This window comes from Corvus kubaryi, unplaced genomic scaffold (genome assembly GCF_017639235.1).
Source record: "Corvus kubaryi isolate FWS band 111438036 unplaced genomic scaffold, C.kubaryi_AGA036_p1.0 137, whole genome shotgun sequence".
Taxonomy (NCBI): Eukaryota; Metazoa; Chordata; class Aves; order Passeriformes; family Corvidae; genus Corvus; species Corvus kubaryi.
In genome coordinates, this window is record NW_024580671.1 from 14,435,604 (window position 1) to 14,460,976 (window position 25,373).

Genomic DNA, 25,373 nt, shown 5'->3' on the forward strand with positions numbered 1-25,373 from the left:
CCGTCCCGGCCGCGGGCGGAGCGGGGCGCGGGGGCCGCGGGCGCCCCCGGCTGCGCGGTGCCGGCCGGGCGGCGGCGCCGAGGCCTGGAAGGCGCTTTCGGGGGCAGCGGGTGGTGGTGTCTGTGCGCTCCCTCCCGGCGTCCCGCGGGCCGGGTCCCGGGAAACGGCGGCTGGGGAAGCCTTAAACAAACAAGGAAAACTTTCAGGAGTGGCGTTGCCGGCGACCGAGGCCGCCCCCATGCGCGTCCCCGCGGCTCTAAGCCTGTCCCTGGCTGCTCCTTGGTGGGATAGGACGGGTGAAGCGAGGAGGGTGCGTTTCCTTCTTCCAAGCAGAGAAAATTTCACGGTGCTCCTTCAGGTCTGAAACCTAATAACTTTATGATTATCAAATATAACTTCATTGAAGCAAAACTGTTTATTATGGGGTACCTTAATACAGCCAGTCTTCTCACAGAAACTAGTGAGTTCAGTTCTATAATTAAAGGGGCGTATGTCCGAGCATCTCACACTCTGCAGACCTGCATAGTTCTGTTGCCTTCTGTCAGCAGAAATTTTAATGTGGCCAAGTGATGAATGAGATTATGGAATGGAAATTCCTAGTTTTCCTTTAGATTATAGTTTCATAATCCTGTTCACCTGTGGCTACCGGAAGCCTAACGCCAGGAAAAGAGGCGTGACAAGAGATGTGTTACTGAAAATGGAGGAGAAATTAGGACCAGACCATTCTGGGTCAGCCTAGCTCTAACTCTGCTTAGATTCTACAGGAGTTTAAAGCAAAGTGAGTTTATTGGTTTGGCGATGATCACTGCTTCCCAGCGCTGTACAAGCTCTGGCGCCCCCCAGTCCTTGCGCTGCTTGTGCTCCTCTGAGCACACGAGTGAGTTGGTGTGGTGACCTGCTTGAAAACTACCTAGTTTTTGGCCAGCTCAGCGCTCTGTATTGCCTCATCCTGTAATTATGAAAGTGTCGATGCTGGTGCAAAGGACTTACGGAGGATGGCAGGATGACAAGCTCTGATCTAATAATCTTAAAACACCATGAAACAGCATTCTGAGTTACTAGGGGTGGAGTCAGCTGAAATGTGAAATCCAGCTTTTGACTGGTGTAACTACTTAAAAGAATTTTTTACCCCATGTTTTTGCTTTAGTTCAAGTTAATACAGATTAGAATGTGAAAAAATGTGAGGATGATTGTTCCTCACTTCTAGTTCATGATTAAAAACTTGTGAGTGGCTGAAATCTACTAGTTCTAAATAAAAATAGGATGAAGAAAATCATATGTATGATATTTGCTTTACTAAAGAAAACACCAAGTTTAAGTAAGGCAAACTTTTGTTGGGTAGAAGATGATAATCTAAATAAATGATTTGTTTTATTAAACACTGAAATGACTTTAACATGTATCATACTACTCGTAAGCAAAAGAAGATCCAAGTTTATTTTAAAAGCTATACTGTTTTAGTAGTTGTACTAAAAGTTTAGTTTTTAAATTAAATACATGGAGAAGAATCTCAGCAAGGTGCAAGAAGCTTCTTGCTGCAATGACATCAGATGAGATATAAATCTGCCCTGTGTTGTGAAGTAGAAAAGTTTTACTAACTGAGAAAGTTTTTTCCTAAAGGTCTCAAGTGCCACAAATAATTCCACTGTATACAGTTTTGTGGGGGCATAGCTCCTTGCAAAAACAGTGTCTGTTGTCACCTATGTGGGAATTTTTTACCTATAAACTGCTGTCAAGCTGAAGGCTCAGGATAAACATTCCCTGTTGTAAGTTATTGAAACATGCTGTTTGTGCAAGCAGTGTGTGCAAAACTTATTTGTGAGTCAGACTCTTAGAAAAGTCCCTAAAAGGCTTTTGTTTAAGGAAAAACTCTGTCCTGTGGCAGTCAAGAAATGTTCCACTGAATGTTCCTTTAGATGCATTTTTCAATTATTCTTGAGTATTAAACTGTGTTACATTGACTTTTGTAAGTGATACACACATCTTGTTGAAGGTCTTGGTGTTTTTCAGTTTTTCAGTTTTTATACATCAGCTGCTTCTTCAGTAGAGGCTGAGCACAATGGCCACATGTCTGTTTTATGCCCAATTCTGACTGTCTTGTGATCATGTAATATCCTGAAGGGTTCATAACCTTACAGAGTAAATTGCATTTAGATCACCTTCTAATCCTTGAAGTTTAACATTTTGTATGCATTAATAGTAACTTTCCATAAATGGGTTGCTTCAGCTGTTTTCAGTGATAGCTTTAAAATACATTTCAGCAAAGCAAATCTAACTATCATCTGAAGGCACTCATGTACTCAGCAATGTTCTTGTTTTTTCTTTCACCACGAAGTGTTTTCTTTGCCTGAATAGTCTAGTTTGGTATATGCCACAAGGGCAGGGAAAGCTTGACCATGCTCTGGGAGAGGGGCAGGAGATGTTGAATTTGCTGTTAGTTTTTGGAAACATGCAAACATGAAAACTGCAAACCTTGAATAAGTCTTTGGAATACTACACCTAGAAGAATTTAGCAATGATGATGACATGTTTAAGAAGAAAATAATTTAAAAGGAAGTAACATATGAAACTAGAATTACAAGTTGAGGCAAGAACCTCCAATAAACATAATAATTCAGGGGAACTTATTGGGTAATCAGTTTGGTAAGGAGTTGTTTGTTTCAAAGGCTACTCTAGCCTGAGGAACAAGAGAACTGGAGACTAAAGGCTTGTATCTTGAGACTTGATATAAACAGCTGAAGAACACTTTAAGAATTTAATAGCTAAACATCTTCATAAATTACTTGGACGCAGGACTGGAAGTGATACTAAGCAAGTTTGCAGATGATACAAAACTGGGAGGAGCTGTTGACTCCCTCTAAGGCAGGGAGGCCCTGCACGGAGACCCTGACAAATGAGAGGGCTGGGCAATCACCAACCATATGAAGTTCAACAAGGGAAAGTGCCAGATTCTGCACCTGGGGTAGGGCAGCCCTGTATGTAGGTACAGACTGGGGAATGAGATGCTGGAAAGGGTGTTTGGGTGCTGGAATAGGGTCCCCAGGGAAGTGGTCACAGCACCAAGGGACCTGGGGGTCCTGGTCAGTCAGTGGCAAGTTGAATATGAATCAGCAGTGCCCTGGCAGTCAGGAGGGCCACCCGTGTCTTGGGGTGCATCAGGCACAGCATCACCAGCCAGGCAAGGGAGGGGATTGTCCTGCTCTGCTCTGCACTGGGGCAGCCTCACCTCGAGTTCTGGGGGCAGTTTTGGGCACCACAATGTAAGAAAGATACTAAACTGTTAGAGTGTGTCTAAGGGAGGGCAGCAAAGATGGTGAAGGGCCTTGAGGGGAAACTGTATGAGGAGCAGCTGAGGTCACTTGGCCTGTTCAGCCTGGAAAAGAGAAGACTGAGGGGAGACCTCATTCCAGTCTGCAACTTCCTTGTGAGAAAAAGAGGAGGGACAGGCACTGATCTCTGCTCTGTGGTGACAAGTGACAGGACCTGAGGGAATGGCCTGAGTCAGGGGAGGTTGACATTGGATGTTAGGAAAAGGTTCTTTCCCTAGAGAGTGGTTGGGCCCTGGCACAGGCTCCCCAGGGAAGTGGTCACAGGACCAGGAGTTCAAGAAGTGTTTGGACAACAGCCTAAGGTGCATGATATGACTCTTGGGGATGGTCTTGTGCAGTGCTAAGAGCTGGACTTGATGAACCTTGTGAGTCCCAACTCAGCATATTCTGTGATTCTGTAAATCTGAAGGTTGGGTTTTAGCTCTGAAGAAAGATTAACACTGGTGGTAAATTGTCCTACTGATTATTCATTCCAGTGAGTGAAGTAGTAATGAATAGTTGTTACTATCGTATGTAACAGCTAAATGAACAATGGTTCTGAACTTGAAAAAATGAAAACATTGGCATCTCTACTTCCAAAAAATACAAAATCAATCAAAAGGTAGTACATATAGTCAACCTATTTTCCTTTGCTAGGATTATTTATGGGTGGAGAAGGTGACTCAGAAAAAAATGAGACATAAACCAAAAAAACCCCCAAACAGCACATAAATGTATATTTGCTACACGTCATTAAATAGTGCTGTAATCTGCTGTCTGTGGAGTGTCATTTCAAGTCAGTCTTTTTCCACATGCTTTCAGATTAGCTAATTAGCAGACTGTTTCGGAAGTGAATCTTCAGTTAATTTTGTCAATATTGCCACTTCAGTTAGGCAGATAATTGTTCATCTTTCTATTCAGGTCCAAAAAAGCGCTATTCTAATGGCAATTTTGAGATATACAGAAGGAATCAGTCTGTTGTCAATTCTGTGAATTTAATGAGGTCAATGAATTTGACCCTATTAAAATGGAACATTTTTCCCTTACACTGTAGTTTAGCATTTTTGTGCTGCCAGCCATACCGTTACGCTATGTGTGACAATGATATCCAGTTGTATCGGTCTCTTGCTCTCTTACTGTTCTGGCAAAGGGAGATTATAGTGCATGGAAAAGGGTAGAAAGTATATCCACAAGTTTAGCCGAGGAGGGTGGTTGTGACAGGTAACTGGTTCTTTCCTTGGCCTGTACACAGCTGTTTTCATCAGTATCAGAGCTTAACCAGCAGTTTCACCAGTTTGCTTCTCAGCTATTCTTATTTTAAGAAATCGATGCAGAACCTGTCAAAGAATTTCAAAATACAAGTTAAACTTAAAGGATGAAATGTTGAATGATTTGAAGGTGAAACTTCATTTAAAAACTGCTGAATTGGAGAAGCAGTTGACTACCAAATGTTATTTTGCATAGAAATGTTGTGAGGCAATGAAATGTTATAAGGATTTTTCCAGTTAAAAAGTTTACGTATCAGACATCTAACATTGCATCTACTATCTCCTATCTAATAAAGCCATTGCCTCTATGACAAAATAGGTCATAACGAATTTGTATATTGCTGCAAATATTCAGAAAAAGCTATTGAGAAGAATTAGAAATTCTTAGTGCATATGGGAGTTGAATAGAGCATCTTATCATCCCAATTTTTTACTCCTGTGTGATTATGAGCAGGAAGGAAGTTCATTCTTCCTGTTTTGCTGCTCTTGTGGGCTGTACTGTAGGAGAGACATGAATCTGTCTATTGGTTGATTCATGTAGTTGATAAAACTTAGGTTGTTAATGAGAGGAATTATGACAGGAACGTAGTCATCAGGGCTTGAAACCCTCACCATTTAGACATTCTACTAAGTTTGCTGTGAAGTTACAGTAGTACAAAAGATGCCCCTTGGATTGAGAAGTATTCCTGAAAACTGTGATCTCCATTAACAAAAGGAGGTTACCACTGATTGTTGTGGGATTTCTTATGGTTAAAACTTGACTTGCCTGAGCACAGGGCCTCAGTCTTCATGGCTGCAACTTATGCACTGCTGTGTATTTTGCACACTAATTTGAAATTGTCCTTTCATCTGAAAAGTTTGCTTTTCAGGTCACAATATAGACACTTTTTCTGTGTCTGCAATACTAAAATTTCTACTCCCCTTTTTGAAGCTAAATTACCTGATAAATGTAGTTAAGAAGTGGCTGGTTGCTTAAATGTAATTAAGAAGTTGCTGGTTGCTTGAGAATGCTTGCCTAAGACACCAGTGATTTTTGAAACTTCGTATTTCCTCATTTTTATATTTTTGACAGTGGTAGGTGTTAGGAGTTGTCCAACCCAGTAGTGTGGTGGAGGCAAGGCTGCTGCATTTCTGTGTTCCTGGGTCCAGCCAGTAGCAAAGCTGAGCATTTATTCCAATGGGAACATAGACTCGTAGTGCATACACACATGGCTGGCCACAGAGATCAGCACATAGGAAACAGTGCTTGCACAACCACAAACAAGTGTCCTGATCCTGTTCCCTTCTGTGACTGATCAGGGTGAAAGGTTTTAGTGAAAAATACATCAGTATTGTGGATCCCTCTAGTAACTGGCCTTAGACACTTGGTCCATCCAGGAACGGGCTCCTGATCCTCTGGTCTCTGCTGTTGCTGACCTGAGTGTGCGAACCCTCGAAGCCTGCAGCCCCAGTTCAGTTTCTGGTACTCACACCCTCTTGGATGTGCACACACATGTACAGGTGAATGTGCTGGATCTTTCCAGTTACTGGCCTTAGCCTTGTGGCAGCTGGCCACAGGATTGCTTCATGAAAGGGAGTTTTTCGGATAGCTGGTCCTGACCTATAGCCTTAAACATTAGCCACTCCTCAAAACCCAGGTGGCCAGCTCAGACTTTCTGGTGCTTCCAGTTGCCACCCCTCAGACCCTAGTCTCTTGTGGCTATGTAAGAGAGAGGTTCTTTCAGTAGCTCAGACTCTGTGTTCTCTGCATGTCTCGCCTAATCTTACGGCCTATCTGACGCCTGGTTCCCAAGCCTCTTGCTCTACTTGGGGCGAGTCCAGTTGCTGGTGGTTAGGTGCACCAACATGCACACACCTGCGTGCTGTGTGACACGTTTCTCCAGTCCCTGAGCCTGCAGGCTTATGGGCCCCTAGGATCTGTGGCTGTCTTCTCGTTTGTGGGCACTTTGACCTCTGTATGTGCACATGGAATGGAGCCACTGCTGTCACCCAGGAAATTAGAAATCTTCACATGTGACTGGACCCTCTTATCTTTAGTCTGTTTTTTGCATTCTTGTTCCCCCCCAGTCCACCTTGATCCCACAATGAGTCCTACACCCTTGCAGGCAGTAACTCCACTAGGCAGTAGGTAAACTGGCCTGGAAAGTTTCTCCTGTTACCTAGTCTGGTGAAGCATCTGCCTGGTTCATGGGCTCTCTGCCCTTGTGAATTGGGGCTGTGTTAGGGTGTTCAGAGTGCCTGGGTTAGATTGTTGTGTTTGTTTCACCTGACATTATTTTCTGCTTTCCATTTGTGGGGACTGGCCTTTAATCACATAACAATAATTGATGTGAGCAAAATATCCCTCCCTAGTACTGAAGGTGACTATTCCTGTCTGACTAGTAACCTCTCTGAGGTAACAATGACTGTGCCTGTTTGTGAACAGGTAAGATGCATCTCCCTAGCTTTGTAAAGCAATTGTTTGTAGTCCAAGCTTTCCTCAAATTTTATTTCAAGTAAAAAAATACCTTCATGAGTGGCATTTTAAATGATCTTATTGCGAATGACAAGAAGAAAATGTTGTCCAATTATCCAGTCTCTTAATCCTTTATATGAAAAACTTTGGGGAATATGGTAGCATGTGGTCAGTTGAGAGGGACTTTCTGTTGACAGGAGAATGTCTTGAGCTAACATGGGGTAAATTGCATACATATGTATCCTAGTAACACTTCTGTTTTAAACATGAAATTTATGAATCAAACCCAAGGTGGATAATCTTGTGCTAAATGGAATGTTGGAAAGGCTTAATATGTCAGAGAAATGACTTAGGCATTACTTCAAATTTGCCTCTTGCCCTGGTAGTTTGGGTAGGGTAATACTCAATACAGCTAAGAAAACTCTTGTTGACAGCTGGAAGAGGAGTCCCCTGTAATAATAGCATAGTGATCTTCCAAACCAGACAACCCTTTTTGAGAAGTTGTCTATTAATTTATCCTAAAAGCAATGAGAAACAGTTACTCATTAACTCATAACAGTTACTAGAGAAAAACTACTAGTTTTTCTCTAGTGGAGATCATAAAGGTTGTTCTTCAGACAAGTGCAAGACCTTATGTGCCTTGAAGTTTTTATAAAACTTTGAAAGCCACAAAAAATAATGTAAGAAAGAATCTGGCATAGAGAACTCATGATTTTATACCATTTACTTTGGTAAAGAGTAGTGCAGATATCCGTGAAATAGAGTTGCAGTCTCTATTTTCATTTTTTGTACCTGGGTATTTATTTGTGGAGAGCATTCTTAAGTCGTGAAATAAAGTTACTTAAAAATTCTTGCAGACATTTATCTACAGAATACAAGGATTTCCTGTGATCTACCAAAGAACTGCATCACCCCCCACAGCACTTAAATGAGGCTTTGTGAAACACTATGTGTTTATCAGGTCATTTTTCTCAAGTGTTACAGAAAGCAGAAATTGCGCAGCTTGACATTTTTTGATGCTACACTAAGCTATTGTTGTCTGGTATTTGCAAAACATTGGCCTTTACAGATTTCATATTACACTACCAAGATGGTACTGATTAATTTCAAACTTGCAAAGCCAGCTTTCAGTAGAGTTCTGAGCTATAGTCCTTAGATACCTTTTCATCAGCAGCTTTTGTGTCGGTTTTCTTCTTATGCATGTGTTTCATTCACAGATACCACCTTTCAAAGGACAATAAACACTACTGGCTTTATATCACTATGGTAGGGAGCAGAGGAGGTCACTCAAGAATATCTCTTGCTTTACAATATTCTGCTTACTCATTTCAGATTGTAAATGATGTTGATTTTCTCACCAGACCCTTTGAAAATACACTTTTGTTTCTATTTTAGATTATTTCCTGTATTGCTGTTGCATAAAATGTAGTGATGAATTAATAAACTCTGCTTTTTAAGCTGCTAGTGTAGCAGAAGTCAATAAATTATTTGTCTTGCTATTAGTATGAAGAAAGAAAACTTGTGAAATGTTGTGATTATTTCTTTATTGCATTAACCATTCGTTATGAAACAGTGGAATTCCTTGGTGCTACTAAGTCTTGTTTCTCATTAAAAATCAGATTTGCACATTTACACTGACTAGAGTAATGGATGAATAGGAATTGTGTTAAATGGACAATGTAACCTCAAAAATTAAAAGTTACAGTTGTCCCTCTGCTTTGAGTGGACAAAGGTATTGAAAAGGTGAAGTTCTTTCCAGTAGTAAGTGTTGCCATTCAGTCATTACCTGTGGGTTTAATTTAAGCCTAGAACATAGAAAGATCTTCAAAAATCCCAGCCCCTTTGTTTTTCTCATTCTGAAAATATATGAAGAGGAAAGGCTAGAGGATGGGACCATTCTACCTTTAGAAAATCATGATTGGCATCTAATACCTTTTGTATTCAAGTTGCATTACATAGCCAGTTTTCTGCCAACTAATTAACTGTTCAAGTTATGCTTGAGCTAGAAGACAATCCATTTAACTTTGCCATATAATCAGTAACATTTATATAGGTTATTTTTGTCTTATTCTGTTAGGTGTAAGAATTTGTCTGTATCTTTCTGGAATTCCTATTGGATGCTGCCCTCTGATGTTTGTGGAATGAACTGCTTTTGGGAAGCTGCTTTTAGGTAGGATGTTATTAAATAGTACTTTATTATTTGATTGCAGACAGATGTAGCTGATGTTTTTTGGCTCTTTAGCAAGGTGACAAAACAAAATATCTTCATGACTTCACATGCATTTCACCTTCTTATATTATGGTTGCCTTTAGCTGGGCTTTTTCCTGTTACATTATATTCTGGAATCGTAGGCTCAAGTGTTACTACCAAGAGTAGATTTTTTCAATTATATTGCTTTGTTAAATAGATACTTGATAACATCTGTTAAGAGTCTGTCTGAATATAGTTGGAAAAGTTAATGATAAATTCTCTTCCTAAAATAAAACTTGCTGCACAGTAATACCCATGATATAACTTTCAATAAAAACTGTCAGATATGCTTAGTAGTTACATGTGGATTTTTTAAATTCAAGTTACATGTTTTATAGAATTTAAGGAGGGCACTTCATCCAAAAGCACAGAAGAAACCGTTTTGAATGTTCTTTAACATATAGTATGTTAAAGCATAGACTGTCTCCTTAATGTTGCATCTTTAACAAGTTTAAATGTTTTGACATTTGTGGTGGCTCAGATGCTTTAGGCTGTCAGATTACACAGGTAGCTTGAAAAGAAGTAAGCTACTTGTCAGGTTCTCTAACCTGTGTGGTTCTCTTCAGTGTATAACTAAAGTTGTAAATCAATTTTTCTTATATTTAAAATTTTGCTGATCATTCTTTGATATGGTTATCTTTTCCTGTTAGTATGAAGCTTGAATATTTCTGGGAAAGCAAAGGGGAAAAGAAGTTTAGCTTCACAAGTCTTAATGCTTTTTTGAAAATTATGGTTGTGGGAAAGGCTTTAGATCCCTTATTCCTCTCTGCTTGTGTGTTGTCAGTGTTTTTTAAGCTATTCAGTTGTCAAGAAGTTTCTTACAGAGGTGTCTTAGATTGGTTTTTATTATGTTAGTGAACTTCAGCTGCAATTTGGGGCTGCTGAGTTTTTCTCACTGCCATTGGTAGCAATCCGTAGTGTGTCAATCCATAAGGATTCACCTGACTTTGTTAGGCAGATTTAGCTATCTGAATGGACAGAAATAACTTTTTTTTCCTTATAGGTTAGCTTTTGGGAGTTTAGCTTTATGAAGTTTAGTGCAGTGGGGTAAATCACAAATGCTGTTGTGAAGAGGGCGTAGGGGCTTCTCTTATGCTAAGTGGAGGGACAGGATGTGATTGTAAGCTTCATTTAATCCTTGGATATCTGGGCCAATCTAACACTTGTAGTGCTGAGAGAGGAGAGGGTCTTGCTGTTTTCTGACCTCAGTAAGCATGATGAAGTCCATCACAATACAAAGTAATGCATGAAAATAGCAGAAAACTTCCTTTCTGGATATTCTGTCAGGCTTGAGGCAAGAGGAACCTTGAAACCAGAAATGGACAAATCCCATGCAGTTTATTTGCCTACACCTTAAGCTGTAACTTGTATTACTCTATTAAGAAAGCCATATGTGGCTGTGAAGATAATTCTGTTGAAGTATGCATTGTTTATGACTTTACTGGATGTGTCCACTTCCATGATGAAACAGTAGTCATGGTGAACCCCTAATGATTGCAGAATTTCATGTTTATACATTTTAAAATGGAAAAAAAAAAAGCTGCTTAAATGACTAAAGGGCATGCGGTGTTCAGATTAAGCATTTCACATTAATTAAGTTGGATTATTTTATCAATATATTACTATTAAATTAATCCCCATATGTTGTGCTGACTTCAGTGCTTGTTGAATTCCTCAGTGAGATGCTCTAACTTAGTGGGCCACTATGTATCTCCCAAACTTTACTTACTCTTATTCTGTTTAATCAGTTTAGTTGGTGTCGGAGAGGTGCAGTGTGTTTGTGTAAGAGAAGAGGAGGGGAAGATGGTAGGGAGAAGGAGAAAGTGTGCTCTCCTTGGATAGTACAAGCACTTCCAGTGGCCCAACATCTGAGCCTCTGGCCCTAAGCCTCATTTGGGCTGGAATAACAAAGAAGATAATTGCAGTTTGGTTTGGATATGAGTTATAATTTTGTTTAACTCTCAAACAAAGTGTGTGCATTGTGCTAGGTGCCCTGAAAAGCTGAAGGCTGCTTCAAATATGATACTAGTTGTTCTCAGGTTTGCAGTAGGATTTTTGGAGGAAGACGAATGAATTTAATTGCATGCAAGGTTATTAACCACTGCAAGTGAAGTCTATCATTCTTGTTTTCTGAGATAGTATCTATAGGGTCATTTCAAGATTCTTCATGAAGATGGTCTCTTGAAAACTTTTTCCATAAAGAGGCAACATTGTGATTCTAAGTTGGGTATCTTCTGAAATGGGAAGGAATGATTGTTCTACCATAATAATGTCTTATTCCAAGTAATTTCATCCTGGATTGACTAAACCTTTGTGTTCATCATAGGTGTGATTGTTGTAGTGAGGTATAGAATAAAGCTGGACTATGGAGAGACTAGGATAGGGAGAGGGATATAAGGAGAACGTAAGAGTTACATATCTAATTGAAATCTGATGATAGCTAACTCCAGTGCTTAAACGGTGGCAACAAAATAATAGAATTCCCAATGAATTTTAATAGAGGTGACAGAGTCTGGTTATTGAAATGCACTAATACAAATCTTGAATCTATTTGGCCTGATTTAATCTGTGAGAGCAGCACTGTTTAATCAGATCATAAATCAGCTTGTGAACGGAATATCTAATGTTCTGTTCTTGCTGTTTCAATAAACTAACCAAATGAGTTTGTTTAGAAGAGCAGATCATACAGCTGGGATATCTTTGCCCATAGTACAGTCCTTAAATTTATCTCAGGGTTAGAATGTCTCCTTTCCATTTTCCACCGAAGTTTTTAAAACATTGGGAGCTTTTGGATTTTTAAGTGTTTTTGTTGAAAAAACTAAGTGCTTGTTATCTCTCTGTTTCTAACTTGAAATTTCAGTTACCTTTTTCCTCCTGGATATCAGAACCACAGGGATTTGTTTACCCATGAGAGAACTTGTCATAGACATTTTTGAAAGGCAGCTTGCTACGTATTTCCTCTAAGTAGCCTTAAGTGTATAAAGTGAAAACCAATGTTGTATGTATTTTTAAGATTCAAGTGTGTATGATAGAAGTGTTGGAGATGTGTAGAGGAATCTGGAAAGTTTTTAGGAGAGAGGTGTGTATCTAGACTTCAGTATGAGTCATGCAATAGTTGAAGATCATTTGAAATTGATGAGCTCTGAACAGGTGCCGATTCTAATAATGAATAATAAGGATCTTTAGGTTAATCAGTGTAAGATCAATTGCTTATGCTGTGTGTGGGAAGGATTTTGTAGCTGTTCTGCACCCACATTTTTTCTCCACTATTCTGATTATCAACTTTATTGAGAATGTCATGTGTTGTGCTTCTGGAACAGACTATTTGTTAGCTTTCACATTGACAGAGGAAGCATGAGATTGCTTTTACGTACAATGGTATAGATTTTATCAAAATTAACAAATGCTGATAAAGATAACATGAGGCTCAGGTTTTGTATGGTCTAGATGATGCTTTTCTAGTACACTTTCAAAGTGCTCAGTGTGGTTTAGCTGGTATGACTGCTTATTTCCTACTGGGACTGACTAAGAAAAAATTCCTAGGGATCCTTATTATGGCTATCTGACCAGGATGATTTCAGTTGTTGGATGTTGCAACTAAGTGGGTTTTAACTTGTGTTGCTTGCTAAAGTAGAAAGTTTCACTAAGTTTTGGGGTATATTGAGCTTCATGTGGTATGGTTATATTGAGATGAATTGTGATAATCCTGAAACAAGGAATTTCTCTAAACTATCTGGCTCATTGGAGAACGGGACTTCATATTTTTATAGTCAATTTAAAATTACTAATATATTGTAACACTCAAACCTGATCTACTAATTGAGTTGGCATTGAGTAGATTACATTTGGACATCATATGCAGTGATATCATTAGCATAGTTCTACAAAATAAACTCTGATTATGACATGTTTTTCATTCAGTGCTGTAGTAGAACGTTAAGCTAAATAAAAATTAGAATTTTCATCACTTTCAAATCCAGATAATGTCTGTAGTTACCTTGATCCTACTTGTAATAAGTGTAGGAGTGATTCAACAGCTGCATTTTAATCAGTGTAGCTTTGCTGCCTTCTTACTCTGCCTATTTGCTTTATTTTTTCTGGTGGCTAAAGGCTTCTGGGTTGGGCTTCTTAGTGGTTGATCGATTAGATCAAACAGGGCATTAAAGGAAAAAGGATGCAATAAGTAAGCCATCTGTATTGTACTTACATATCTACAATTTGATTTTCTGAGGTACATTGTAGTGCCAGATTTGAAATAATACAGTTTGATTATGTGAAAATACTTTCCCTGCATTGTTTAATGAATATAATTAGCATTTTCCATGCTAATTATAAAAGCCACTTCTATTACACCAAATTAGATGGAACACTATACAGGATGTTCCTGAGGTTTTGGTACCCTCTCACTCCATGTATTATGTGAGGAGAACCCTACCTTAAATAAATAGAGGTGACCTCTACTGCAGTTCCTTGTGTCAAGTCTAAAGGACAGAGCTAAGTGTTTTGTGGAGTTGGTGGGTGTTTAGTGCCAATAAAATTTGTTGGGTTTTTTTTTCCCAGGAATTGCATCTGGGATGCCATGAAGGTTCTAGAAAAGTAAACCTGTCAAAACATACCTCTGTAGTGTACTACTGAATTACAGCTTTATAATTGTAATTGACCTAGAAATGCTAATTTAATATAAAATGCATCATGGTAGACATGCTTAAATATAAGGCAGTGTCTTGACAGACAGGCTCTGGAAAACCTTGTTGTAGCAGATTCACTGAAGATATCCACCTATGTTCCTCTCTCAGAGGTTATTAACAGCAGAATTAATCAGTACAGAATGAAGGTCTACACTTGACACAGAAATACTTCAGGGCAAGGCTTGTACCTGGCCTTATGCTGCTGCTGAGAAGTATGTTTTAAAATACATGTGTTTTACTCACATTGTCAAAAGTGGACTGTTTTAAATGTGTTTCCTAGACTCATGGGAGTATGTGTGGAGCTCTGTCTCAAGTGTTTTGTTTATTCTTACTGTCCCTACCCCTCAAGTGTAATTAGTGTCTTCACAAAAATGAAGTTCTCTTATTTCTCCGTAGAGACTCAAATCCTGTCATGGCATTCTGCTCAGTATCTTCTACTGGGTTACAGGTGCCGCCTTTCCTCTTCCATTTTAGTTACCAGAGGTTTTTCTTTCCCTACAGGAGCTAGGGCTCCCACGTTACTGGAGATGTTCTTTTTCTTTAGAAATTAGGTCTGTCAAGTTTTCTTTGTTACTCTATCCAAAATCCTTACTAAAATACAGTTTGTATTTCACTCTATTGTTGCTTGTTTCCCAGCTTTTCCACTAGGTTCTCCCACACCAAAAGATCAAGCTATTAGTAATTAGAAATGTGCATATAAAAATATACATTTGTATTTTTGTGTTTTCATGTTGCCTCTCAACAATTTTTTTAAAAGCATCTCCTCGCTTTTGAAAGCATCTTAACCCTTTCAGAACCTGTATTTGAGTTTCAATAAAGGTTCATACCAGAGCTGTGGTACTCTTGATACCAAAACTGCTCAGCTTCAGACAAGTTACTGTTCTTGTAGAATAAATTTTATTTTGCTCGTTGTCAACTCATCAACTGAATTGCTAAAAAAATGTATTGCCAAAAGATCTTATATCACTTGGTCATAACAGATACTGGGCCAGTTATCTAAATGAACATGCTTTTCCTTTCCCTGGCTTCTGGTGAGGTAGCTGCATGCCTAACTTCAGTGGAGAAAGATGGGGAGAAGGGTTACAGAGGTGCGAAAAGAAGGGAGCAGTTGAGGGCAGATAATTTGGGAAGAAATTAGTGGGAAAACTAAAGCCATGTAGTCATAATATTGAAGAAGGGAATGAGACAAGTAGTGAAAAAGGTAATTGGCTCTGTCGGTAGAAGTGTTCACATGGAAGATGAGACTGCAGAGCTCAAGCTGATAAGCTCTGCTGAACAATTTACACTTTATGCTGCCTCTCGCATCAGGAAGAGGAAAAAGCGATGAAAGACGCTGGCAGCTGAGGGCTATCAGTAAATATGTTCCTGGATGAAGATGGGGATAGGACTTCTCCCTGGCAGTGGAGAGAGGTGTACATGAAAGGGAGAGGAGCAGCACTGAGCCCCGGTTGCTAAAAAGGGGGCTGTGGTTCTCAGTGGTCTGTATGCAGGGAAGTCAAATGCAGTTTATAATCACTAAAGGATGTCTTTTCCTGGAGTCTGGAGTAAGGACCACAATTCCGAAGTCTCATAACTTCTGCCTTAATAAATTTTTGAGATCTAATATGTCTCATTCCCTTTGTAGTGGATAGTCCACAGAGGGAATGGTGGCCTGTTCTTTCCAACAGCTTCTTGCTCTACCTGCTTCAGGGATAAAGCTTTATGTTGTGAATTTATGGATCTGAGTCCAGCTGTTTCCTATATGATATGATCTGAAATTCAGTTTTTGTTAGCTCTTTCTAAATTTTTTTTTTTGCCTTTAAAGGAATAATTTTTAAGCACAGGTTTAAAAAATTGAACTCAATAAGTCTGAAACTTAGAGAACAGAGATTGTGTGAACAAAGTGACTGTAAAAGCATTGTAACATGATCAGTCAGTTTTTTGTTGTGTGGCTTGAAATATTCTTTTATTTGCAGATGTCACTAGATGTAGAAATAATAGAATACAGTCTTTGAATCTCAGTGCATTTTAGAGTTTCTTTGGCATAATTTTTGTCATACTTTATTCATGGAAAGGTGTGTGTTACATGTGGCTCAGGAGGTTGGCTTTCAGCTATGCAGTTTGTGTAGGTTTTGCCCTTATTTATCACATGACCTTGTAATATCACTGTAGGCTCTCATGACTTCAGGGCTTAATTATTGTAATTCCCTTTTCAGTGGATTAGTGATGAGGCTAATCTGTTGCTTGCAGCTTGTTCACACTGTAGCAGTGTACTTACTTCTGGGTTTCAACTACCCTCATCATATTCAGCTTGCGTTGTGTTTTTTACATTACTACTTACTACAGGGTATAATGTTTAAATTAGCTATATGTGTGAAGGTCTGAATGGGCATGTCTTGATTGTATTTTAAGATTCTTTTTTTTGTGAGTGTGTGTGTTAACCTGAACTAAGTTTCAGATTTTGCTTCAAGATTTATAAAAGGTTTCAGTCTGCAGATTAAATCATCTGAATATAGATGTCTGCATATTGGTGTCTATGCCAGGTAGGTCTTAAACAGTCACTAAAATTGAAAGGGCATAGAGGATGATCCAGGTGACCAGCCATTTAGTTGCTGAGAAGTAAATAGTTGGTGTTAATCATGAAGCACCTGGGTACCCTAGACATCTTTTTAGGACTAGTAGACACAAAATGATCTTTGAAATACCCAGTCTTTTTGGACTGGCATCTGGAGATCAGGTGGGATATTCTAGAACTTACTAAATGGCACTTATACCTATGTTAAAAATCGATTCAAGCCTTAGGTGTTTACTTTGAAATAAGATTAATTGCTCTCGATACTCCAAAGCCTGCTCACTAGATCTCTATTGGCTTTAATGAGACTTTGGACACAATCTTGTAGGTTAGCATCTTCATTTAGGTGCCCTATTTTCGATCTAAATCTGACCTATGAGGTCTTTCATCCATGTGATTTTTAATAATGCCCTGAACCTTGACTTAAGACTGGCTGCATAATCTAATCTAAATTTTATTAATCATAAATCCCCGAATTTAAGATTAAAAAAAAAAAAGGACTTTTTCAGTTCCAGGGTATTAAGTTCTTTCAAAACTGAGAATGTTTTTTAAATGCTGCAATTATTTATGGCATTAAAATTCAGCAGTTTTACAGTGATAGCTTTGCTTATATTTTGCCTTGTGGAACTGAAAATAATGTGTGTAGCTCTTCTGTGCCTTAAAGAAAAGAGGCATATTTGCATATTATGTATTGCCAACTTAAAGGAAAACTTTTATGTGTTTACATAGTTGCATAAATTGGGTGGAGATTATGTGCTAAGAATCACATCTGGTAATTCCCATTTTGAAGTGTCTCTCTTCGACAAGTTTCTAAGAATGGGTGATTTGTCAAGCACTTCTCTACTGTTACTAGTTTGGTAAAGTCTTTTCTAACTTCAGAATTGGTTTTGTCTGCATAATTTGGCATTAAACTGGTAATTTAAACCTTCAGATACTTTTGGTTCTATTGGCCCCTTTCCTCCCGTAGTCTGTCCAAAGAGCTCAAGTGCATAATATTGTTTTGAAGATGGGCTCTGAGTTGATGTGTGTTTAAAAGCTTTGAAAGCTTTTGTGACTAAATATATGAAATCCAGGAGATTTTTAGTATACCCACTGTGTTTGCCACCAAGCTAATGGTATTACCTGACAACAATTTTAGTCTATTATATAAAAATAATGAAATAACTTTTAAATGTACCCTCTATGATACATTCCAGGCACTTCTCAGCATAACTGTTGCACAGGTGTCTTCAGGAATAAAGGATTTCCCAGTCCCCACAACTTGCAGTGATTTAGCCTCAAGGACATGAACAGTGTGTGTGGTCGGTGTGCCTGAGGGATTTTCCAGAACCACTGGGAGCACCAGGGCATCCCACAAGGCCATCTGAGCTATTAGTTTCCCCCCTCTTCCAGCCCAGGTTGTACTCCTGCAAGACGGAAGGATAGGAGAAAACTTTCTGTGTTTTGTGAGTGCTTGGGTGAAGCACTGAAGCGTGTACTTGACCAAAAAGGACTTACTGGAGCAGAAAATGGACAAAACCTAGATCAGTCAAAAATGTTCTTAAGAGAACTTCTTGAAAGTAGGGGTTATCTCACTTTTGTTGTTGAGTTCAACTCTGCTGCATTTGTCATTTTTTCCTATGTCTGTATTTAGTCCAGGGAAAGGGGAAAAAATTTCTGTATAGACGTAATGTGCTGTCAGCCTATGACATTTTGATGTAACTTAATGTAGTTTTTCTTTTAGCATGGCTATTTTGATGAATTTCCTTGCTAGTAATGAATAGTAGGATTGTAAAGAATAAATGTTTGTGTATAGAACTTCTAGACCTTTTTTTTCCCCTGTAGCTGGGATGGTGGGAGTGATCATGAGAATGATTCAGGTTAAATGTAAGCATACATACGAGGTGTAATGCTGTAGTTTGCATGCTCTGTTGAGTTATACTTTGCTGGTTTAAGTATGATAAAGGGTATTTTGTTAAGTTACTTGCTGCAGTAAATAGTAGAGTTTTTCTTTAAGCCTGTGCTAGAAATAATGTCAAATGAAAAAATATTTTTGTATCAGATATGATTATATGAAAACACATCCTTCTGAGAAAATGCATCTAGCAGTGGTGGCCTGTGGTGAAAGACTGGAGGAGACTGTTACTATGTTGAGATCAGCCATTATTTTCAGCATCAAACCTCTCCATTTTCATATTTTTGCTGAGGACCAATTGCATGAGAGTTTCAAAGACATAGTAAGTATTAAAAAAATGTATTCAATCAATTTGTAGCACAATTTGAGTAATATACAGCAAATCTTCTACTTCTTGGATAGTTGTTTGGTAGAATGGCAGAAATGCAGGAGCCTAAAAATAAGGTAATGAGACATTCATAGTGTTGGATGAGGATCTTTGAAATTTTTTCCTGTGGAAGAATGCCAGCTGCTGATACCAGAGTTTCTTCTAGAGTCAGAAAAAAAATTCCTGTTTTGTCATCTTGAATCTGTGAAATACAAGCCTGATGTTCTGAATGCAAACCAAGTTACCTTGTGTGAGCTTTTTTAGAGTTGGGTTTAGAAGAAAAAATTAGAGATCTGTCCTTTTTTTGTCCCTGTGCTTACAGCATGAGTCAGTCTTACATTGTTCAGAGAAAGTGAAACACCAATTTTTGAATGTGGTAGATAGGTTATGCCTAATTTTAGTAAATTTCAGTTAATGAAAATTACATTATGACTGGAGTAGCAGTTTTAGAAGCTGACTAGGCTATCACTATGGAGGGTTTTACTATTTTTCCGCTTAAAATGCCACATTAACTGTGACATTAGTATGTTACACATGCTAATTTATATACACTTACGCAAACAGAATCTGTGGCAAAAATGGAGTAAGATTACTTTAAATTTCGGAAGATTTCAGTGGTATTTGTTATGTGGTAACTAGTTAAGAGAGGAAGAGTTTTAATTCATGTACTTACTTTTTGTAAATACTAATTTATTTTACTTTCTCTTCCTTTTGCATGTGATCTGACATGATGTGTTTTCTTCATAGTAGCCTGCAGGTGCCACTTTTTGTTCAAGTCTTTTGATTAGTTGACAAATTCTTGTATTTCTGTTATGGCAAAGAGGCATTGCACTTGTGTGCAAGTATCAATTTGAATGGTGAAATTGATTTATTTTTTGTAATAGAATTGAAGTAATTTTTGTGATTTCTTATTTTCACATAGCTTGATGAATTCCCATATGAAGGAAAAGTTAATTACACGTTATATCCAATAACATTTCCATCTGAGAGTGCAGCAGAATGGAAGAAATTGTTTAAACCATGTGCTTCACAAAGGCTATTTTTGCCAGTAAGTTACTTTGTAATAAGACAATCTAGAAGTCTGTTTATGAAGCATCAAACTGTCCTTGTTACTCTGATTTTTGTTTGATTTTAAATGAAGTACTACTACTACTCCTGAAAGTTACTTTTATGACATCCTAAAAAGCCCTCTGAGTTTAATGTTCTGCTGTTATACCCTATGGTATAGAAGTTCTTTTCTCACTTGATGCATTATGGCACAATATCCTCAGAAAGAGGTAATAGGTCATGTCATCTTCTCAGAGATAACGTGGATTTATCACACCTCATCTCCTCATTCAGTTTGAAAGCTTGCATGCATGGGTCTGAGAAGTGTTAGAGAAAAGGAAACAAGAAATGGGCTATTGTTGCCAGTGTTTTGTGCATCTGCTCATCTAAGACACTTCAGAAAACATACTTCAGGCTTGGTGAATTAGAGCTGTGGCAGCTGTGTCCCAAATACTGTCTCTTTTGGGGCTCTTGACACTTGTCTGATTAGCTGCATGGGGAAGCAAGGGAACAAGAGCAAGACAGGAGCTCCTGTTGGAGTAACATTACACCTGGTCTCTACTTACTCCTAAGGAGCCCTGATACATAAAGTGTGGAATGAGTGCCTTTGCATTGCTGTTCTATATAAAATTTAGTTCCCTCTACAAAAATTCTTTAAAATGTGAGAAAAAGGAATGATGACAAATTTATTGGCTGCGAACTGTCAGCCTGAAGTGAATTTATTTGCATATGACAAAAATTTGTTAAACTTTATTGTATTTTATGAAGAGAAGTTCAATAAAACTTAAAATTCTGGTTTTAAATTTCTTTCCCTCACAGTTAATCCTCAAAAATGTGGATTCACTACTGTATGTTGATACTGACATCCTGTTTTTGAGGCCTGTTGATGATATTTGGTCTTTTCTGGGAAAGTTCAACTCCACACAAATTGCTGCAATGGCACCGGAACATGAAGAACCTCGTATTGGGTGGTATAATCGTTTTGCTAGACATCCCTATTATGGAGTAACTGGAATTAATTCTGGAGTCATGCTGATGAATATGACACGTATCAGAAGAAAATATTTCAAGGTACATGTATTGCCTCTATTGCATTTTCTGTGCATTTCCGTCTTTTTAATTCTATTACTGTTTCATATTCATGTGTATTTTTCAAAATGTTTTTTCTGTAATTGTAATAACGCTCTCAAAGTATACTGTGTTTAAAATAGTATCTATTTTTTAAATGACATTCACTGTAAGAGTTGGAATTCTTGAACTTCAAGTGTGCTTGATTGTTTTAATTTTTCTTAGTTCTGAGAGATCTTGTGACTTGATACAATTTGCTGTAAATTACATTTGCTAACAGGCATGCCTACATTATTTCTTCACTACAGGCATCCCAGAAACCTATTATTGTAAACTTGTAAAATGTGTGTAGTTGTATGACCAGGAGGTGGTGCTAAAACATTTAGTAAGTTCTTGAAAACGAAGGTTTCCAAATTTTGCTCTTTTACATTGTAGCCAGGTGATTATCACCCTAAGTATCTTTTTATTTGCTTTGAAGTCCTAGTTTTTTCCTTTGTGCATCGAAGCAATGCACACAGCAGTAGAAATGGTCATTGCTTCTGAGACTTGAAGTTTTTTCTTATGTACTTGAAACACAAGTACAATAGCAGTGCTATGTGATTATGCTTGAGGGAAAAGTACATCTCTGTTTAAGAGAAGTTTGATTAGGGAAAAATAATCATGCAGCCAAAAACTTTTGGAAGATGCATCCATGAGAGGAGCAATACTTGCAGTAGACATTAATTCTCCCCCATTTCCAGTTTAATAAACAGCCTTCGTCCTAGCATTCTTGCTCTGTATTTTTCTTTAAGGAAATTCAGAGAATTTAAGAGAACTGGAGAATGGATTGTCTCAGTTGTAAAGTAGAAAGTTATAGTAGCTGTAGTATATATGGCTGTAGTTTCTCCAAGAAAACGTCTCTATCACTGTTATATATATCATCAATGAAATCTTGCATTGTCTACTTAAATTGTTTGTTTTACTGATTATAGCATATGGAGAAATGAAAATACTGAAAAGTATAATGAGAAAAACATGGGATTGAACACGCATATATCTTATCCTCTGACAGTGCATTTCTGTATAGTGATTTATGTTGAGTGTGGTAAACACTAAGATAAAGTTGGTCTTTCATTCATACTATGCCAGAATTGTGGTTTGACTTCTCAGTACAACTTAGGTTATAAATTCATTGGAAACTTTATGCATTTTTGGTAAAATTGGAGTTAAAATTTTCAAAAGTATACAGATTATGTAGGATACTAAAATTGTCAATAAAATGAACTGTAGTTTTCTAGAGGACAACATGAAGTCCTTTCTCCTTAACACCTAAAACTGGTGTTTTCTTTAAATTTAAGTGTGTATACATATACTTAAAATATAAGATTTAATTAGGTGAAATAATTCATGATTATTTTGAAATTCAAAATGCAACACTGCCCTTTCCCTTGATTCTAGAGGGCTAGGATATTTTTTTCTGTGATTCTGTGAGATCTGGGCTAAGACAGCACTGAGCGGGGGAGCCATTTAGTTTATTCTCCCTTAGTACCTGGAGTGTGGTCCCAACAAGCTTGCAGAGCATCCCAGTGCCCTCAGATGCACAAGCTTTATTACAAAAACTGTTCATGGAAACTTGCAGAGACTTTGTTCTCATCTTCAGGTTCCTTGAATGTCTTATTATAAAGAGAATTGGTTAATAAGAAAAAAATTGCAGACATAAAAGCAAAACTTGGAAAAGGATTTAGTGTAGCTGAGTCTTTACACAGTGGGCCTGAGAGTGTATGACTTTGCTTGTGAGTGATAGCAAAGGAGCTACTATTCTCACACCTTTGGAAAAGAGGTAAACCAAACTCAGGGGTAGGGACTATCCTAGTACCCCTTGCCAGTGACACTGCAGATGCTTTTGGACCTTAGACGTAACAGTTCCATCTTGTGTCCCATTAAGTATTCCAGTGAAATATAGTAGAATTAGAAAATGCTTCACTGTTTTATAGGAAGATGTGAATTTGTTTATATTCTTTCGGGAGGCTCAGCAAATTCTTCAAGGAGTATATAAGTTCTGGGAATTTTTGTATCTTTTTAAAGATGCCTGTAGACCTTTTTGCAAGATACTGTAGTGCTAGAGCATTTATCTGAAGTGAAAGTTTTGGATCAGGATGTTCCTCCAGTGCTATGGGTTTAAAACTCTGGGTTCTTTGTCTGTTGTAGCCCAAATTACAAGCTGAGCTGCTTGAGGCCTTTAAGCATCTTTCTTCTGTTGTCACATTGATTTGTGTCAGGATTATCCAGAAGATAGATTAAAAAAAGCAGAACCAGAGACTTTAGCCAATGGTTACAATGTTCATCTGGGTAGCAATAACCTATAGTTCCATGTACTGCTCCAGGATTAAGTCATCCTTTATCCATTTACTTATTTGAGTCTCAATCTTCTCAGGACTGTCAGGTCAGGCCATTTCAGACAAGCATCCTAGCTCCTTGGCTGTTGGTGTTGCGTAATGGATGTTGTTACTCCGGGTCCTGTCTTATTTGTCTTGTGTGTTGTAAGTCTCTGTGTATATGTACAGCACAAATACATGCACAAATACATGTATACCACATGTGTATGCTGGTATACAGATACATGTGCATGCACAGATGTGTTACTGAATACAGTGTGGTCATTACACTGCATAACTGGACATGAGACTAGAATTCATAATGAAGCTTCTGATGGTTAGTGCCTACATGTTGTCTCTGCTAAGCAGCACTTAGAAAACGGGAATGTAAAGCATTCAAGACTGTTTAGGATATGGAAGATGTAATAGTAGGTGACTTCTTTTGTATTTGTATACATATAGATGTAGATTTTTTTTTAAAACTGGAAGAAATATAGCAATTGCTACAGGTACGGTGCTTTTTAACAAAAAGACCAATGAGACAATGTGAATAGAGAGGAATGACTTCTATCACATTTATTAAGAAGGTTAGTTGTGATGCCTGAGATGCAGTCAAGGAAGGGAACAAGCTCTTAGAAAATCAAACAAGCCCCAAACAAATTAACTTCAAATAGAGTGTGCAAAATAGAGGTTCATGGGTATGCTTTAGAAAAAAACCCCAAAGTTCAGAGAGCTTCTATGACCTAAACCATTATAACCTTTTTCTACCATTCAGTGTTGCTTAGGGCTGTAGTTTCAAGAAACATGGTGAGCCTGCACAAAACCAGATTGCTTCTAAAAGGAAGGTTGCTGTCTCTTACCAGCTGCTTTTCCCTGCTTTTCTTATTTACTTGGTCGTAGCCTTTGGTGTTTGGTGCTTTATGTGATTCAATTCAACTTGCTAACAGTAGAAAAAAGAAATCCTTCTGCTGGGTTATTGAAGTACATCAGCTTACAAAAGCATGCAGTAAGTGTTAGCACTACACTGCTGGTGCAAGAACAGGGCAGAATCATGTAACCAGAAAGAAGAGGGCTGGCTCTCCCTTGGCATTAAGGAAATTTAAGTTGGTCAGCTGTTTGTGCGACACAACTGCAACTAGTTTAGATATTGCTGTGTGATTTGAGAACTTTTCCTCAGCTTTAATATTTTCTTCCTAGAATTTAGAAAAAGGTAATACGAGGCTAAATGTGATAGCTTTTTTAAGTCTGACTTCAGTCTTGGCCAGGCAGAAGTTTTCTGGTACAGAAATGAGTAATGACCAAGCTAAACAAACAAAAAACCAACCCAAAGTGTCAGAAAATACTTTGATGTCCCTGCATATATTTTGTTCTTACACATTTTCTTCTGCTCAAGTAAACTAGAATTTTGAGAGTTCTTAAGAGCCTGTCTGTATCAGTTTGATGGCATCACGGAAATGCCTATTATCATTTGGGGTTTTTTTCTCAAATCTCTAACATTCTTTGCATGTTGTGGAATACTGGAGAGAAGGCTTATATTCTGGAAATTCTAAAATTATTGTAGAGTTTTTTCTTGGAGTTTTTTTTACTTGAGTAAATTCTGAAAAGCAGTTCTATCACCATTGTACTTCTCAGGCTGTTTCACCTCACTGCAAGTTACATAGAATATTTGGAAGAAGGAAAACAAGGAATTATTCAAGTAGTTTCTCTTGCTCCTACATTGGTGTCATTATATATCACTGCTATTTTATTAATATATAGCTCTTTCCTATTTATGCAAAGGCTATGGAAATATTACAATTTCCAGTTCTTAAATCTGACAGCACTATTTGCCAAGTAGTAGTGCTTCTAGACATCTGGCTATATGATTTATGTTGTTACCTGCTTTGCATTTTCTTGGGATATCCTCTGGATTTCTCTGCTATTAAAACTGTACAAGTGAAAAGAAAATTCTGTTAAATAATGACTTAACAATTTAAACTTCTATTTCTGTGGGTTGCTCTAAAACTTTATTTGCTACTGTATATTCTCTTACCATTATTATCCTGGTATGAAATGAGATAATTTAATTCTGTTTTTAATTCTTAGCATTTTGTCTAAACCTTAGGTCAATATTCTGTGAATT

General features: G+C 37.9%; 1 protein-coding gene across 3 annotated transcripts in view; it reads left to right on the plus strand.

Moving 5' to 3' along the window:
- Positions 1-25,373, plus strand: part of GXYLT1 (glucoside xylosyltransferase 1) — a 40,449-nt gene that overhangs the window by 9,002 nt on the left and 6,074 nt on the right. For 2 of the 3 annotated variants that reach the window (XM_042017969.1, XM_042017967.1), the window contains 4 exons: positions 9,109-9,201; positions 18,563-18,737; positions 19,705-19,830; positions 20,649-20,900. In XM_042017969.1, coding sequence (XP_041873903.1) covers positions 9,109-9,201; positions 18,563-18,737; positions 19,705-19,830; positions 20,649-20,900 — 646 coding nt within the window. The remainder of the gene's footprint in view (positions 1-9,108; positions 9,202-18,562; positions 18,738-19,704; positions 19,831-20,648; positions 20,901-25,373) is intronic. The other variant, XM_042017970.1, reaches the window with a different exon arrangement.